Source organism: Vicia villosa, linkage group LG1 (genome assembly GCF_029867415.1).
Source record: "Vicia villosa cultivar HV-30 ecotype Madison, WI linkage group LG1, Vvil1.0, whole genome shotgun sequence".
Lineage (NCBI taxonomy): Eukaryota > Viridiplantae > Streptophyta > Magnoliopsida > Fabales > Fabaceae > Vicia > Vicia villosa.
Genome location: NC_081180.1, coordinates 99943456 through 99956754, shown reverse-complemented (window position 1 = coordinate 99956754; position 13299 = coordinate 99943456). Strand labels below are relative to the sequence as shown.

Genomic DNA, 13299 nt, shown 5'->3' with positions numbered 1-13299 from the left:
GTTCTGGAGAACTTTAAGTCGTCATCATTGGCTAAGTTCGATGGGCATAACGACTTGTATGACCATGTGACCTCCACCAACACTCAGATGACCATCTTTGGAGAACCTGAATCTTTGAAGTGCATGCTCTTATCCGTGACCTTTAGGGACACAGTCTTGAGATGGTATATGAGTCTCCCATTCTCTGCATCACCAACTATCAAAATCTAGTGAATGAGATTAAAGTTCAATTATTCATCTCGTCCGAATTATTCATCCGTTCGAATCGAGAAAAAGAAAAATTAATCTAAAATTTAAATTTAGAATTGAGAAATACTAAAACCTGTCACCGCGTATTATGATGTCTAATTATCTCTTTCAATTGAATTGATTTAATGTGACAATTGAGTAAACTATTCTATCAAATAAACCTACCATAATGATTTCACATAACTTAGACTTTTTGGTATTCAACGAATTATAGTAGATGATAAACATTTTTTTGTTGAAGGGAGGGGCATGGGCCGTAAAAGTGGTTAAACCAACAAACAACAATACTAAACCATAAAACAGAGTTGTGAGTAAGTGACGTTAGATTCAGTGACACAAGTAGTTGAAACCTCCGCCATCTTTCGATGAACTCGAGGAAACATCCTTTGTATCTCCCTTAAACTAAACCAAAACACATTCACATCCCTCATTCCTTCATTCCCACCCAATTCCCCATTTTCACCTTCAACAATGTCTCAGCTTCTTCAAACCCCGTTCCTCCATTCCACCACCGTTCTCCGCCGCACTCCCACTTCACTCCACCGCACTTCAACCCCCACCAACCACTTCGTCGTCCGTGCCAAGATCCGAGAGATTTTCATGCCCGCACTTAGCTCCACTATGACCGAGGGCAAAATCGTTTCATGGATCAAATCCGAAGGCGATAAACTCTCCAAAGGCGACAGCGTTGTCGTCGTTGAGTCCGACAAGGCGGACATGGATGTCGAGACTTTCTATGATGGTATCCTTGCTGCTATTGTTGTTGAAGAAGGTGGCGTCGCTGCCGTTGGATCTCCGATAGCATTTCTCGCTGAGACTGAAGAGGAAATCGAACAAGCCAGGTCCAAAGCCCTCTCTTCTTCATCATCTTCATCATCCCCTTCAGCATCTTCTTCTACTCCAGCACCTCCAGCACCCGCACCTGCACCTGCACCCGCACCAGTAGAATCTCAACCGAAGAAAGTTGTTGCAGCGGCGGTTGTGTCTAAACATCCTGCTTCGGAGGGAGGGAAGAGAGTAGTGGCGTCTCCTTATGCCAAGAAATTGGCTAAGGAATTGAAGGTGGAGTTGGGTCAAATTGTTGGGACTGGACCTTCAGGGAGGATTGTGGCTAAAGATGTTGAGGCATTTGCAGCTTCAGACAGTTCTTCTTCCGCGAGTGTTGCGGCCGAGCCTGCCAAGACGCCTGCCAAGACTGCGGTTTCGGGGGTTGAATTGGGAACTGTGGTGCCGTTTACGACAATGCAGAATGCTGTGAGTAGGAACATGGTGGAGAGTTTGGCTGTTCCCACTTTCAGAGTTGGTTACACTTTCACCACTGATGCACTTGATGCTCTCTACAAGAAGGTGATTTTTCGGGTCTATCTGTTTGTTTCATTATATTACTCATAATGATTGTGCTTGATGCTAGCTAGATGACTATCACATTGGTTCTTTGGACATTATACATAAATGGATAGTTTAGTTAGGATTTAAGATCTTCATAGAACATAAAGGATTAGAGAAAGAAAGTGCTGGTGAAGAAACTATCAGAAAAGTTTGCAAGTGTTATTGACAAGTTTCTGAGCTAAATAATTGGAAATTCTAGTCATATATGATCTTCGTGAACTTGTTCTTTTAAGGTTTAAGGTTTTAACATGTTGCAGGAAGTTTATGATAGTTTGATATCCATAGTTTTTCAAATTTTATTCTACAAGTAACTTGGACTTCTGGTTTAATGTTCAATCTGTTTATATATGTTTATGTTATTGATTTGTTATGTTTTATGACATATCAGATTAAATCAAAGGGAGTTACTATGACAGCATTGCTTGCCAAGGCTACAGCACTTGCGCTGGCTAAGCACCCTGTTATAAACTCTAGTTGTAGGGATGGTAACAGCTTTACTTACAATAGCAGTATCAACATTGCAGTTGCCGTGGCTATAGATGGCGGACTTATTACTCCAGTGCTTCAGGATGCCGATAAGGTGCTTGATACTCTATTTTGAGCTGCTTCTAGTGTCATATTAAACTGCTCAATTGTTAAAAAAATTATTTGATGTATATTCTAGGTTGATGTCTATTCTTTGTCAAGAAAGTGGAAGGAGTTGGTTGATAAGGCCCGAGCTAAGCAGCTGCAGCCTCAGGAATACACCACAGGTGCCATAATTATATATTTACTGTATCTCTTTGAATTTTCCCATTTATCGCAGAATCCTTAAACTTGTTGGTAGGGACTAGGGTTAGTGATAATTAACTTAACACAAATGTCATTCGAGCCTTACTATATGCGTATTAGGACGTATCTTTGTCCAAAATGAAAAGATTGACTCGGTGCTTTCAATAACAAACGCCAACAGTGCAGTTCATGATTGCCGTGGGCTGTTGTGTGTAGAGTTGTTCCAGTCTACATAACCTACTTGGTTATATTCTTCTGGGGCTGGATTCTTGTGAAATCATTGACTGACAAAAATTGATAAAATCCTAACAGAAAGTTTGGCTAACTTTGCACATATGCCATGCTTTAGAGTTGAACTGTTAGTAGTTTTAGCTTTTAGGTTTGGAATGCAGTCATACACAAATGAAATGTAATTTGTGGATTCCTGGATTGATGTCAGTATTTGCATAATCTCTCGCTTTGATAAACAAATTTCTAAATTATTATAGTTAAGTTTTGACAATCCAGTTAACATGTTTTAGAAGAATGAAGTTAATACTATAGTCTAAAGAAACCCAAGTTCATGTTGGTGATTCCCTGACACAACTGAAGATTACTATTGAGCTGTTCTCAATTTTCATTTTTTGGTTGCTAAGTTATAGAATAGAGGGGTGGTGATTATGTTCACAGAGAATCTTTATACATTAAATTTCTGGAAATTCTGGTGTTCCTTGGCTGAATTTTTTGAGGTTTACTATTTGATAGAATGCTTTAAGGTTGGAAGAATAAATTTGGGTTTGAAAGAATGATCAGGAGGGCTAATAAGGGTTAGTTCATGACATAGAGATGTTAATGTTAGGAGAACAGGGATTTCTGTTTTATTAATTAGCCATAGTAGGTTTAATAGAACATGAGATTAAGGATCGGAAAAGTGCACTGAAGAGATAACTTGAAGTTGGGGGCTGTTGTGGTCACCTACATTCAACTATAATTTGTGGTTAGTTACAAATTGGAGAGAATGAAAAGCGCCTTTCAATTTAAACAATAACAGCCAATGTGTTATCCTATCCCGCTAAGTTAGGCCAGCCCAGACACACTACACGAGTGGACTCCTTGGAAGACCAAAGTTTTAATAAAATAATTTAACATATGGCCTTAATAACTTTTCCTATTTTATCATCTTTTACCATTTTTAGTTGCCGTATCTTTATTTTTCCAGGGCTCCTTTCCTATTTTGCTGGCTCTTTTTTTATAGACTATAAGTTGCAGCTAGTACAATTCTACCTTGCTTAATTTGTTTCTCCCATGGCAATCTCTTGAAGAAGCTAGATACAAATTTATGATTTCTACCAAAAGATCGCGCTATATAATGTTTCTATAGTTGAACTCTAACATTCAATTTTGGGCTGATTTAAAGACTCTTATTTCTGATATTTGCCCTACCTCACTGATTTCTGTTTATCTAGGTACTTTCACCCTTTCCAATCTGGGAATGTTTGGCGTTGACCGCTTCGATGCTATTCTGCCTCCTGGAACTGTGAGTAAAATCTTATTTTATGTTCAAATCGAACAGTGATAGGCAACATGAGTTTGACCGTTCTATGGATTTATTTTTGTAGGGAGCAATTATGGCAGTTGGATCATCACAGCCAACTGTTGTGGCTACCAAGGATGGTCGCATTGGCGTGAAGAACCAAATGCAGGTGTGACTTATTTATTTTTGGTTAAATAATTTTAAATCCATTTCCAGACGTCTGTTCTTTTTGTAACTAAAGGAATGTAAATTTGCAGGTCAATGTTACGGCAGATCATCGAGTAATCTACGGTTCCGATCTAGCTCTGTTCTTGCAAACCCTGTCACAGATCATTGAAGACCCTAAAGATCTTACTTTCTAGTCTCATTTTTCTGAATTCTAATGCTGCATACACAAAAGCTAAAAGAACTTATGATTCCTCTCGTCGTGGATTACGGACTTCTAATTGTCGAGAAGCACAAACTGAGAAGCCAATTACTCTATCCACTCAGGATTGTGCAAAGAGCAGGAGTAGAGTTTTGAATAGGAAAGTTGAGTTCTAGTTTCTTAAATGAGATTGAGTCAAATATGCCATTTTTCATTTTTCGGTTGTACTGTCTGATTATAATTTTTTTTTGGTTGCTCATTAGTGTCTGAAATAATGTCAATTATTTATGTGAGAGCATGAAACATGTTTTAGATTGTGTTTAGAAAATTGAAACACGGAGATTGAACAATGATAAAGTTATTGAGTAAAATAAAGTAGTGTGATGAAGATATTAGTGCTAAGTACGTATGATTGTGGTGACATTTTGTATTGATGACAATGGCTGTAGCAAAATGAGTTATAAAATGGTTATCAGTGTTAATCTAGTAACTAACTCAAACAAAAATAGAAAAGTGTTATATATATATGACTATTGCTATGTTTGGTTTAACGTTGAATTTTATAGAATCACGGTGGAGTGACATTAAAACGGGAGTTTGATTGCTGAAAACCCAAACCAGACATGCTATATATGATCCAAATATATAAGACAGGAAACAGATTCACTTTACACAACTGCCATTCCATGAAGAGCAAGAAAAGCTTAATTTATACATCACTATAGAAGGATGAAGCAATGTTCCTTGTATTTGATATTCTATATCTTTTGTATATATTCAATATACCATCCAAAACAAAATCTTTATCTGGCATTCAGCAACATTCTTAGCACAGTCTTCATCTTTGGTCTTGCATCAGTTGATGTGCTTACACAAACAAGAGCAATCTCCAGAATTGCAAGCATTTGGTTTCTAACAGCCTGTGATGTTCTACTAACATTTGAATCAAGAAAGTAATCTTGATTTCTTGAGTTACGCGAAACCCACTTCACCAATTCAGTCCCCTCAGTCACTGCAGATTTTCCTGTCAGCAATTCCAGTAGAATGACCCCAAAGCTATACACGTTCCCTGCCGTTGTTACTCTCATCGTGTACGCATACTCTGCAAAATCAACAAACAAAATAATTTAGATCTTCAAACACAAACTGTTTAGACAAATTGGAAAGACATTGAAAGAGTTCTGACCTGGAGGAATGTAGCCAACAGAACCAGCAACTGCAGAAAAACTCCCAGTACTTTTTGAAGGATCAATCACCTTGTAGTGTTCAATATCGCCGACTAGAGGCTCCTTGAGTGATTTCAGCATAATACTTTTACTTGACAAATCAAGGAGAAGTATTGGACCAGAGGCACATCCATGAAGAAAGGAGAGACCTTGAGCCACACCAACAGCTATACTGTATCTGCTAGCCCAATCTAAAGAGTTTTCCATGCTTCCATGAAGCACATCAAAGAGAGATCCGTTCGACTGAAACTCGTATAGTACATAAGCATTGTTAGTGGACACGATATAACCTAGAGGAACCATCACATTTGAATTGTTCAATTTTGCCAATCCTTCTAGCTCTTTCCCAAATCTATCAAGGCTACTCACAGGGAAGATTTTGTCACACCAGTTCAGCTTCTTGGCGAAATAGATCGATCCAGATGGCATAAGGGCCTTATAGTAAGTTGAAAACTTGGTTTTCAGAGTTACATTTGATGTTTCGGCAACAGCTTCCATGGTCTTGGAGAAGTCAATGTTTGATCTATGGATCCCGTTTGTAGTTAACAAATTACTCTGGATGATCTGAAGGTCGAAATTTTCACCTTCACTTGCCTGTACACGCTCGTTGTTACCCCTACAATAGTGTCTTGAAATCAATACAACCAGCAGAGTGACCACACCAACCACAAAAATAGCAGCAGCAATTGCAATAAGAATAGCGGCAACAACAGATTTCCCACTCTTTTTTTCTGTCGGAAAGATTTTATCTGGAACTTTACTAATGTTCTTGACACTGGTTCCTCTTGTATCAACATTAACGTATGAAGCAAATGATGGAAGGTCTCCTGATAGACGGTTATTTGAAAGCTGCAACTGTGTCAATGCTGCCATTTTGGTTAGAGACACAGGAATTTCACCAGAGAAATTGTTGTTTGATAGATCCAAAACTTCCAGGTTAACCAAATCGCTGAAACTTGTAGGAATATTTCCACTAAAGTGATTGCTGCTGAGATTCAACGAAATCTGCAAACTCAGAGGCATTTTTGGAATATCACCACTTAGCTGGTTTTCTCCAAGCTGAAGTTCTAAAAGTTTGACCAAGTTTCCAATGGACGGAGGTATAGACCCGTTAAGATTGTTACCTTGCAAGTAAAGCAATGTGAGGTTTGCTGTTATCTCAGACGGAATCGGTCCATCCAGAGAATTCCGGCTCAAATTCAAGGTAGACAACTTTTGCAATTGAGAAATTTGAATCGGAATAGTACCATTAAGCTTGTTCATTTGAAGCTGCAAGACTTGAAGACTGTTAAGATTTCCAAGTTCCGGTGGCAATGCACCAGTTAACTGATTCTCAGCCAAATTCAACAAGGCCAATTTCTTACAAGAACCTAATTCAGAAGGTATCAAACCTGTCAAGTGGTTATTATCCAGCTCCATGTAAGTCAAATTGTGTCCGGCTTCATTGCATGTGATCAAAGGAACCTCTCCTGTCAGAGAATTTCCCCCTAATCTTAACCTGACTAAACTAGGTGAAATATTTGCAGGTACAGGCCCTTGTAACTTGTTATTGGACAAATCTACAAGCACTAGTTGCGGTGGAGATAAAAGGCCTTCTGGAATAGACTCGGATAAATTATTGTAACTAAGATCCAAACTATTTAGAAATTTTGTAATTCCAGGAGGAACAGAACCAGTAAACTGATTTAGATTAGCTGCAAATCTTACAAGAGTTGTTATGTTCACAATTGTCGTTGGGATTTTGCCAACTAGTCTATTAGAGGAAAGACTCAAAACTTCCAATTTGGAAAGATTTTCAATATTTAAAGGAATAGACCCAGAAAGCCTATTTGCCTTAAAATCAATCACAGTCAAATTTTTATAGCTCAAAATTTGTTCAGGGATTGTTCCTTGAAAAAAATTGTTTGAAAGCACAAGCTCCTCCAAAACCATAGACCTTCCAAGGTTAGTTGGAATGTTCTCAGTGAACCGATTGCTACTGAGATTAAGAGACTTGAGACTAACCATTCCATCTAACTGCAAACCTATGCTTCCTTTCAACTTATTGAAAGACATATCAAGTGTCTCCAATCCACCAAAACCATGAAAAGTAGGCAAAACGCCACTCAACACATTTCCACTAAAATTCAAAAGCTTTAAACTCTCAATTTTTCCACAAGCGGAAATAAACCCATCTGGGATAGAGTTCAGATGGTTATTAGAAACATCAAGGTGCTGCAAAGTTTCAATTTTGCAAAAAACAGGAAGAGATTGTGAAGAGAGAGAAGAGCCCGACAGAACAATTTTTATGACAGATGAATTGGAATGGTCACAAGTCACCCCTTTCCATGTACATGGATTGGGGTGCTTGTTGGTATTCCAATCAGGGTTGCTAACAAGATTGGAGAGATTGTTCATGGTTTGTGTTTGGTTTTGAGACAACAAAGAGAGAACCATAGGACAGAACAAAAACAATAATAGGAAAGTTGTTGTGTATTCATACCTGACCATGTTCATGTTGATGTTCATGTTATGTTTGTAGCTTCCAGTGTTATAATAATATGAATATCATGTGTATTTTATTATATGTTGTTGAGGTGGAAGAGAATACTAATATAGTGAAGAGAATACTAATAAAAGGTGGAAATGGAATGAGAGTTTGTGGAAAATATGTTTGAATTTGGTGTTGTTTGTTGGGTTAGTGGAAGGAAATTTGGTGGAAATGAGGGAATGGAAAAAAGTTGTTTTTGGGAGTGTGTAACACTGCAAAGAACAGACAACATAAAAAGCTGGTTGTGTCTTAATTTTCTTATAGTACAAAATATAATGAATTATTGTTGAACATGACTTTGACTTTAGACTTGGACTCTGACTTAATGCAACACTAATCACTGCACTGCGTGTGACCCTTTCAAACTCATGGTAAACATTAGAAAACGCGTATCCACATTAACCGTCCATCATCAGTAAGAGTTTATGTTAAGTGAAAAGAGAAATAGTTATAAGCAATAATTGATAAAGTTGATAATGGATAAGTTTGCTAATAATTGATAAATTAATCGATTGAATTTATTATATTTAATAAAATATTTTAAACTTGATATTGGGGAAAATTAAAAGTAGTGTAATTATTTTTAGAACGTCTGTTTGGATGGTTGTAAAGTAGTTAAAGAAGTTAATTAGAGCACCCACATCGGTGGTTACCTCACAAATTTCAATAAATTTGTGTCAGTGTGCGCAGATAATTTTCAGAATATGGATGGCAATATTGTGGAAGAGGTGCTTTGCAGGGCACCGTAGTAATACTGTCCACATGTAAAATTTGGATATAAAAATATAATTAAAAAAACGTGGTTGAGTGATTTAGTGGCAACATTTGGAATTTATTGTAAGTTTAGTGGGACCCATTTTAAAATCTTAGATGAATGGTATGGATATTTGAAAAATATAGTTGGGTGGTTTAAATAATTGAAAAATGTGAAATAATATATTATATTGGGTGGGGTCCATTTACACCACCAAGTTTGGTGGAATGGATGTGGATGCTCTTAGAGGGAACACGTGGTTCGATCTTTGCAAGTTTTCTCATAATTTGAAAATCCAAGCTCGGCAAACACGTTTGCACCGAAGCTATCAATCAAACTTTAAGAAAATAATTTTCTACTATGGAATCAACAGGTAGAAGATGTTATTCTATTTCACAAATTTCACAAAGTGGTGGTGAATCCCCGTTTCCCTCATATGTTCAAAACACACAATGATAGCATGACTAACATTCTATAAGAAGACTATGACCTTAGATTGTTCAAGACTAAGCTTCATTCACTTGGTTGTTGTCTATAATTTCTAAAGTTATGTTACTACTTGTGCTCTCACGCAAACATGCTTAAGAAGAATGGGACAAGGTGCACAAACACTTTCATTCACAAATAAAAGCTCAAGTTCATCATTTAAGATCGAAATTGAAGATTAGGAAGAAAAGTAATCGTTCAATCTCTGAGTATGTCCTTCAAATTCGAGCAATATGTAATTCTTAGCTAGTTGTTGGTGATCCTATACTTGAAAGGGACCAATTCGATGCAATTCTTCAAGGTTTGCTTGAAGAATAAAATAATTTCATCATGATAATCTTCGGCAAGGTTGAACAGATATATACATATATATATATATATATTGTGAAAAACGATGTCAAGAACAAAATATAATAGGGAATTAGGGAAGATAAGAAGAACACAAGAAATTTGTTATAACTGTTATTCTTTTATTTTCTCTCAAAACAAGATTACAAGTTTACAAGAATAACAAATAACCTCTCTCACCCTAAATTAGGATTTGCAGCTTAGTAAGGATGAGAGACTAGTATGCTATTTATAATAAAACCTAACATACTAACTAATGGGATTTTTCCACAAGACTCATTACACAAGCCAACTTAATAAACAAGCTAACTTAACAAATTAGGGTTTAAACACTAAAACCTAATTTAACATGCTAACAACCCTAGCATCTTCGACATAAGCATGTGAACAGCCTTCGACTTCATGCTTAATCCTGTCGAACCATGAAGCTACCCTTCGACCATACTAGAGTTCAATCCAATATCTCACAAATCTCCACCTTGGACCTAACTCTACAACGTCAAGGGAACAAATTAGCTTTCTTCATGGAGCTTTATCAACTGCATACAGTGGAAAAACTTGCAACTTGGCAATGTCTTTGTGATCATATCAGCATCATTATCCTCAGTCGAAACCTTCAACACTTGGACTTCTCCACGCTCGATTACTTCTCTGATGAAATGCAGCCTCACATCAATGTGCTTAGTTCGATCATGATATGCTGAGTTCTTCGACAGGTGTATTGCAATTTGACTATCACATTTAACAGTGATACCTCAACCTTGAAGCTTCAGCTCCTTCGCAAAACCTTCAAGACACAATGCTTCTTTCACAGCTTTAGTTAGGGCAATATACTCAGCTTCAGTGGTTGATAGAGCAACAACCTTCTAAAGTGTTACTTTCCAACTAATTGCAGTGCCAAACATAGTGAAAACATATCCAGAAATAGATTTTCTAGAATTCATACAACCTGCATAATTAGAGTCGACATATCCTTCGATTACTGCTTTACTATCTACACCTAAGGCTCCACCATAAATTAGGACTCTGTTCAGAGACCCATTTAAGTACCTTGAAATCCACTTCAATGCTTGCCAGTGAGCCTTTCTAGGATTCTCCATGTACCTGCTTACATGACTTACTGCATATGCTATGTCGGGTCTAGTACAGACCATAACATACATCAAAGAACCAACTATATTAGCATATGGGATGCTATTCATATAGGCTCTTTCGACATCAGTACTGGGACACTGATCAATACTCAACTTGAATTGAAGGGTTTGCCGGAGTCACAATTGGCTTCGAATTCGACATACCAAACCTTTCGAGAATCTTTCGTAGATATGCCTCTTGAGATAAGCATAACTTCAACTTCTTTCTATCTCTTCGAATGTCAATTCCAAGAATCCTAAAAGCGGCTCCCAGATCCTTCATATCGAACTCCTTATTGAGTTCAGCCTTCACCCTTATTACATCTTCGACATTGTTGCTTGCTATGAGAATATCATCCACATAAAGCAATAAAATAACAAATGAATTACCAGGTCAAAATCTGAAGTAAACACAGTGGTCGAACTGACTTCTAATGAAACTTATGCGTGCCATGAACTTGTCGAATCTCCTATTCCACTGTCGAGGAGATTTTTTCAGCCCATATAAAGATCTCTTTAGCTTGCACATATAATCTTCCATTCCCTTTTCAACATACCCTTCAGGTTGCCTCATCAGGATCGTTTCATCTAAATCACCATACAAGAACGCAGTCTTCACATCCATCTGTTCCAGTTCAAGGTCGAACTGTGCCACCATGGCAAGCAACATTCGAATGGACCTATGCTTCACAACAGGAGAAAACACATCATTGAAGTCGACACCTTCTTTCTGAGTGAAACCCCTTGCAACTAACCTTGCCTTGTATCTTTTTGATGTCACTCCTTCAATTCCTTCCTTAACTTTGAAAATCCATTTACAGCTGACTAAACTTGCCCCAGCAGGTTTCTTGATCAGTTCCCAAGTGTTATTATCATGAAGAGATTTCATCTCATCATCCATTTCCTTCAGCCATTCAGTCTTATTTCGACTCCTCATAACTTCCTTATAATCTCTAGGTTCATCATCAAGAACCTCACTAGCAGAGATTAATGCATAAGCTATAAGATCTGCATACCCAAGTCTCTGAGGTGGCTTGATGACTCTTCTCGACCTATCTCTCGATAATAGGTAGTCATCGGCAGTTTCCACAACTTCCTCAGCATCTTCTTCTTCTTCGACTTCATCTGGAATATGCATTTCAGCATCAACTTGCTCCACCTCAATAGGAATCTCTACCTGTTCCAGCTCTTCTGCACTTCGACCATCATCATCATCAGTTTTCTTGAAAGCCATCTCAGCTTCATTGAAAACTACATCTCGACTGGTGATACACCTCTTGTGACCTGGCTCTAGGCACCATAGCCTATAAGCTTTGACTCCTTCAGGGTATCCCATGAACATGCATTTCAGAGATCTAGGTTCGACCTTGTCTTGCCTAATGTGAGCATAGGCTATGCAGCCAAATACTCTCAGTTTGTCGAGATCTGGTGGATGTCCCGACCAAACTTCTTCAGGTGTCTTCATATCTAATGTTGTCGAAGGACATCTGTTTATCAGATATGTTGTGTTCGAAACAGCCACAACTCAGAACACCTTCTTTAACCCCTCACTAGTCAACATGCATCTGACTCTCGCCAAAATAGTTCGATTAAACCTTTCAGCCAAACCATTTTGCTGTGGAGTACCTGCAGTAGTTCTATGCCTTGCAACGCCAGAGGCCGCATAAAACTATCGAATGCCTCATTGCAAAATTCAAGGCCATTGTCGGTTCTCAACCTCTTGACCTTCCTGCCAGTCTGATTTTCTACCAGAGTTTTCCAACTTTTGAAATTCTCAAAAGTTTCATCCTTAGTCTTCGGGATGAATACCCATAACTTCCTGGAATAATCATCAACTATGGATAGAAAATACCTTGCTCCTGAATGTGATGGACACCTTGCAGGCCCCCAAAGATCAGCATGGATGTAATCAAGGGATCCATGTGTTCTTTGTTTGCCTTTGTTGAACTTCACTCTGCAATATTTTACAAGTACACGGGGTTCACAAAATTTCAGCTTTTCGAATTTGTCTCCACCAAGCAGATTTTGTTCCCCTAATTCGACCAGACCCCTTTCACTGACATGGCCCAATCTCATGTGCCAGATTTCTGTCTTCGACAACGGTTTCGTGGATGCAACATTTGTCGAACCACTTACAACTTCAACCTCAAGGGTATACAAGCCTTATTTCTTCACGCCTCTCAAGACTTCCTTCGACCCCTTCATGACTCTTAGGACATTTTTCTCTCCTTGGAAAACATATCCTTTCTTGTCGAATTCACCAAGAGAAAGTAGATTTCTCTTCAAATCAAGAACATACCTGACTTCAGTCAACAACCTTATTGACTCATCATGGAGCTTGAATCTCACAGATCCAACACCTGCAATTTTGCAAGCTTTATTGTTTCCTAGCAGTACTGATCCACCATCTTGATCACATAATTCCTCGAACAAGTCTTTGTTTGGAGTCATGTGCCAAGTGAAACCTGAATCCATAATCCACTCCTTCCTAGAGTCACTGCTCAAAACCACAAGGACATCAGATGATTCGAAA

General features: G+C 38.0%; 2 protein-coding genes across 2 annotated transcripts; one reads left to right on the top strand and one right to left on the bottom strand.

Moving 5' to 3' along the window:
* The first annotated feature begins 485 nt into the window (after positions 1-485).
* On the top strand, positions 486-4655 carry LOC131643699 (dihydrolipoyllysine-residue acetyltransferase component 5 of pyruvate dehydrogenase complex, chloroplastic). The gene is made up of 6 exons (XM_058913994.1): positions 486-1596; positions 2027-2218; positions 2303-2390; positions 3855-3925; positions 4008-4091; positions 4180-4655. Exons 1-6 carry the CDS (start codon positions 721-723, stop codon positions 4282-4284), a joined length of 1416 nt encoding a protein of 471 aa, XP_058769977.1. The 5' UTR covers positions 486-720; the 3' UTR covers positions 4285-4655.
* A 230-nt stretch (positions 4656-4885) lies between these two features.
* Positions 4886-8282, bottom strand: LOC131643697 (LRR receptor-like serine/threonine-protein kinase GSO1). The gene is made up of 2 exons (XM_058913993.1): positions 5476-8282; positions 4886-5391 (listed from the first exon to the last, which is right to left on the bottom strand). Exons 1-2 carry the CDS (start codon positions 8021-8023, stop codon positions 5093-5095), a joined length of 2847 nt encoding a protein of 948 aa, XP_058769976.1. The 5' UTR covers positions 8024-8282; the 3' UTR covers positions 4886-5092.
* Between the last annotated feature and the right edge of the window lie 5017 nt (positions 8283-13299).

Coding starts and splice junctions, on each gene's coding strand:
- LOC131643699 (XM_058913994.1), top strand. CDS start 721: ATGTCTCAGCTTCTTCAAACCCCGTTCCTCCATTCCACCACCGTTCTC. Junction 2,391..3,854: donor GCCTCAGGAATACACCACAG/GTGCCATAATTA, acceptor CTGTTTATCTAG/GTACTTTCACCCTTTCCAAT. Junction 3,926..4,007: donor CTATTCTGCCTCCTGGAACT/GTGAGTAAAATC, acceptor TTATTTTTGTAG/GGAGCAATTATGGCAGTTGG.
- LOC131643697 (XM_058913993.1), bottom strand. CDS start 8,023: ATGAACATCAACATGAACATGGTCAGGTATGAATACACAACAACTTTC. Junction 5,392..5,475: donor TGTTGGCTACATTCCTCCAG/GTCAGAACTCTT, acceptor TTGATTTTGCAG/AGTATGCGTACACGATGAGA.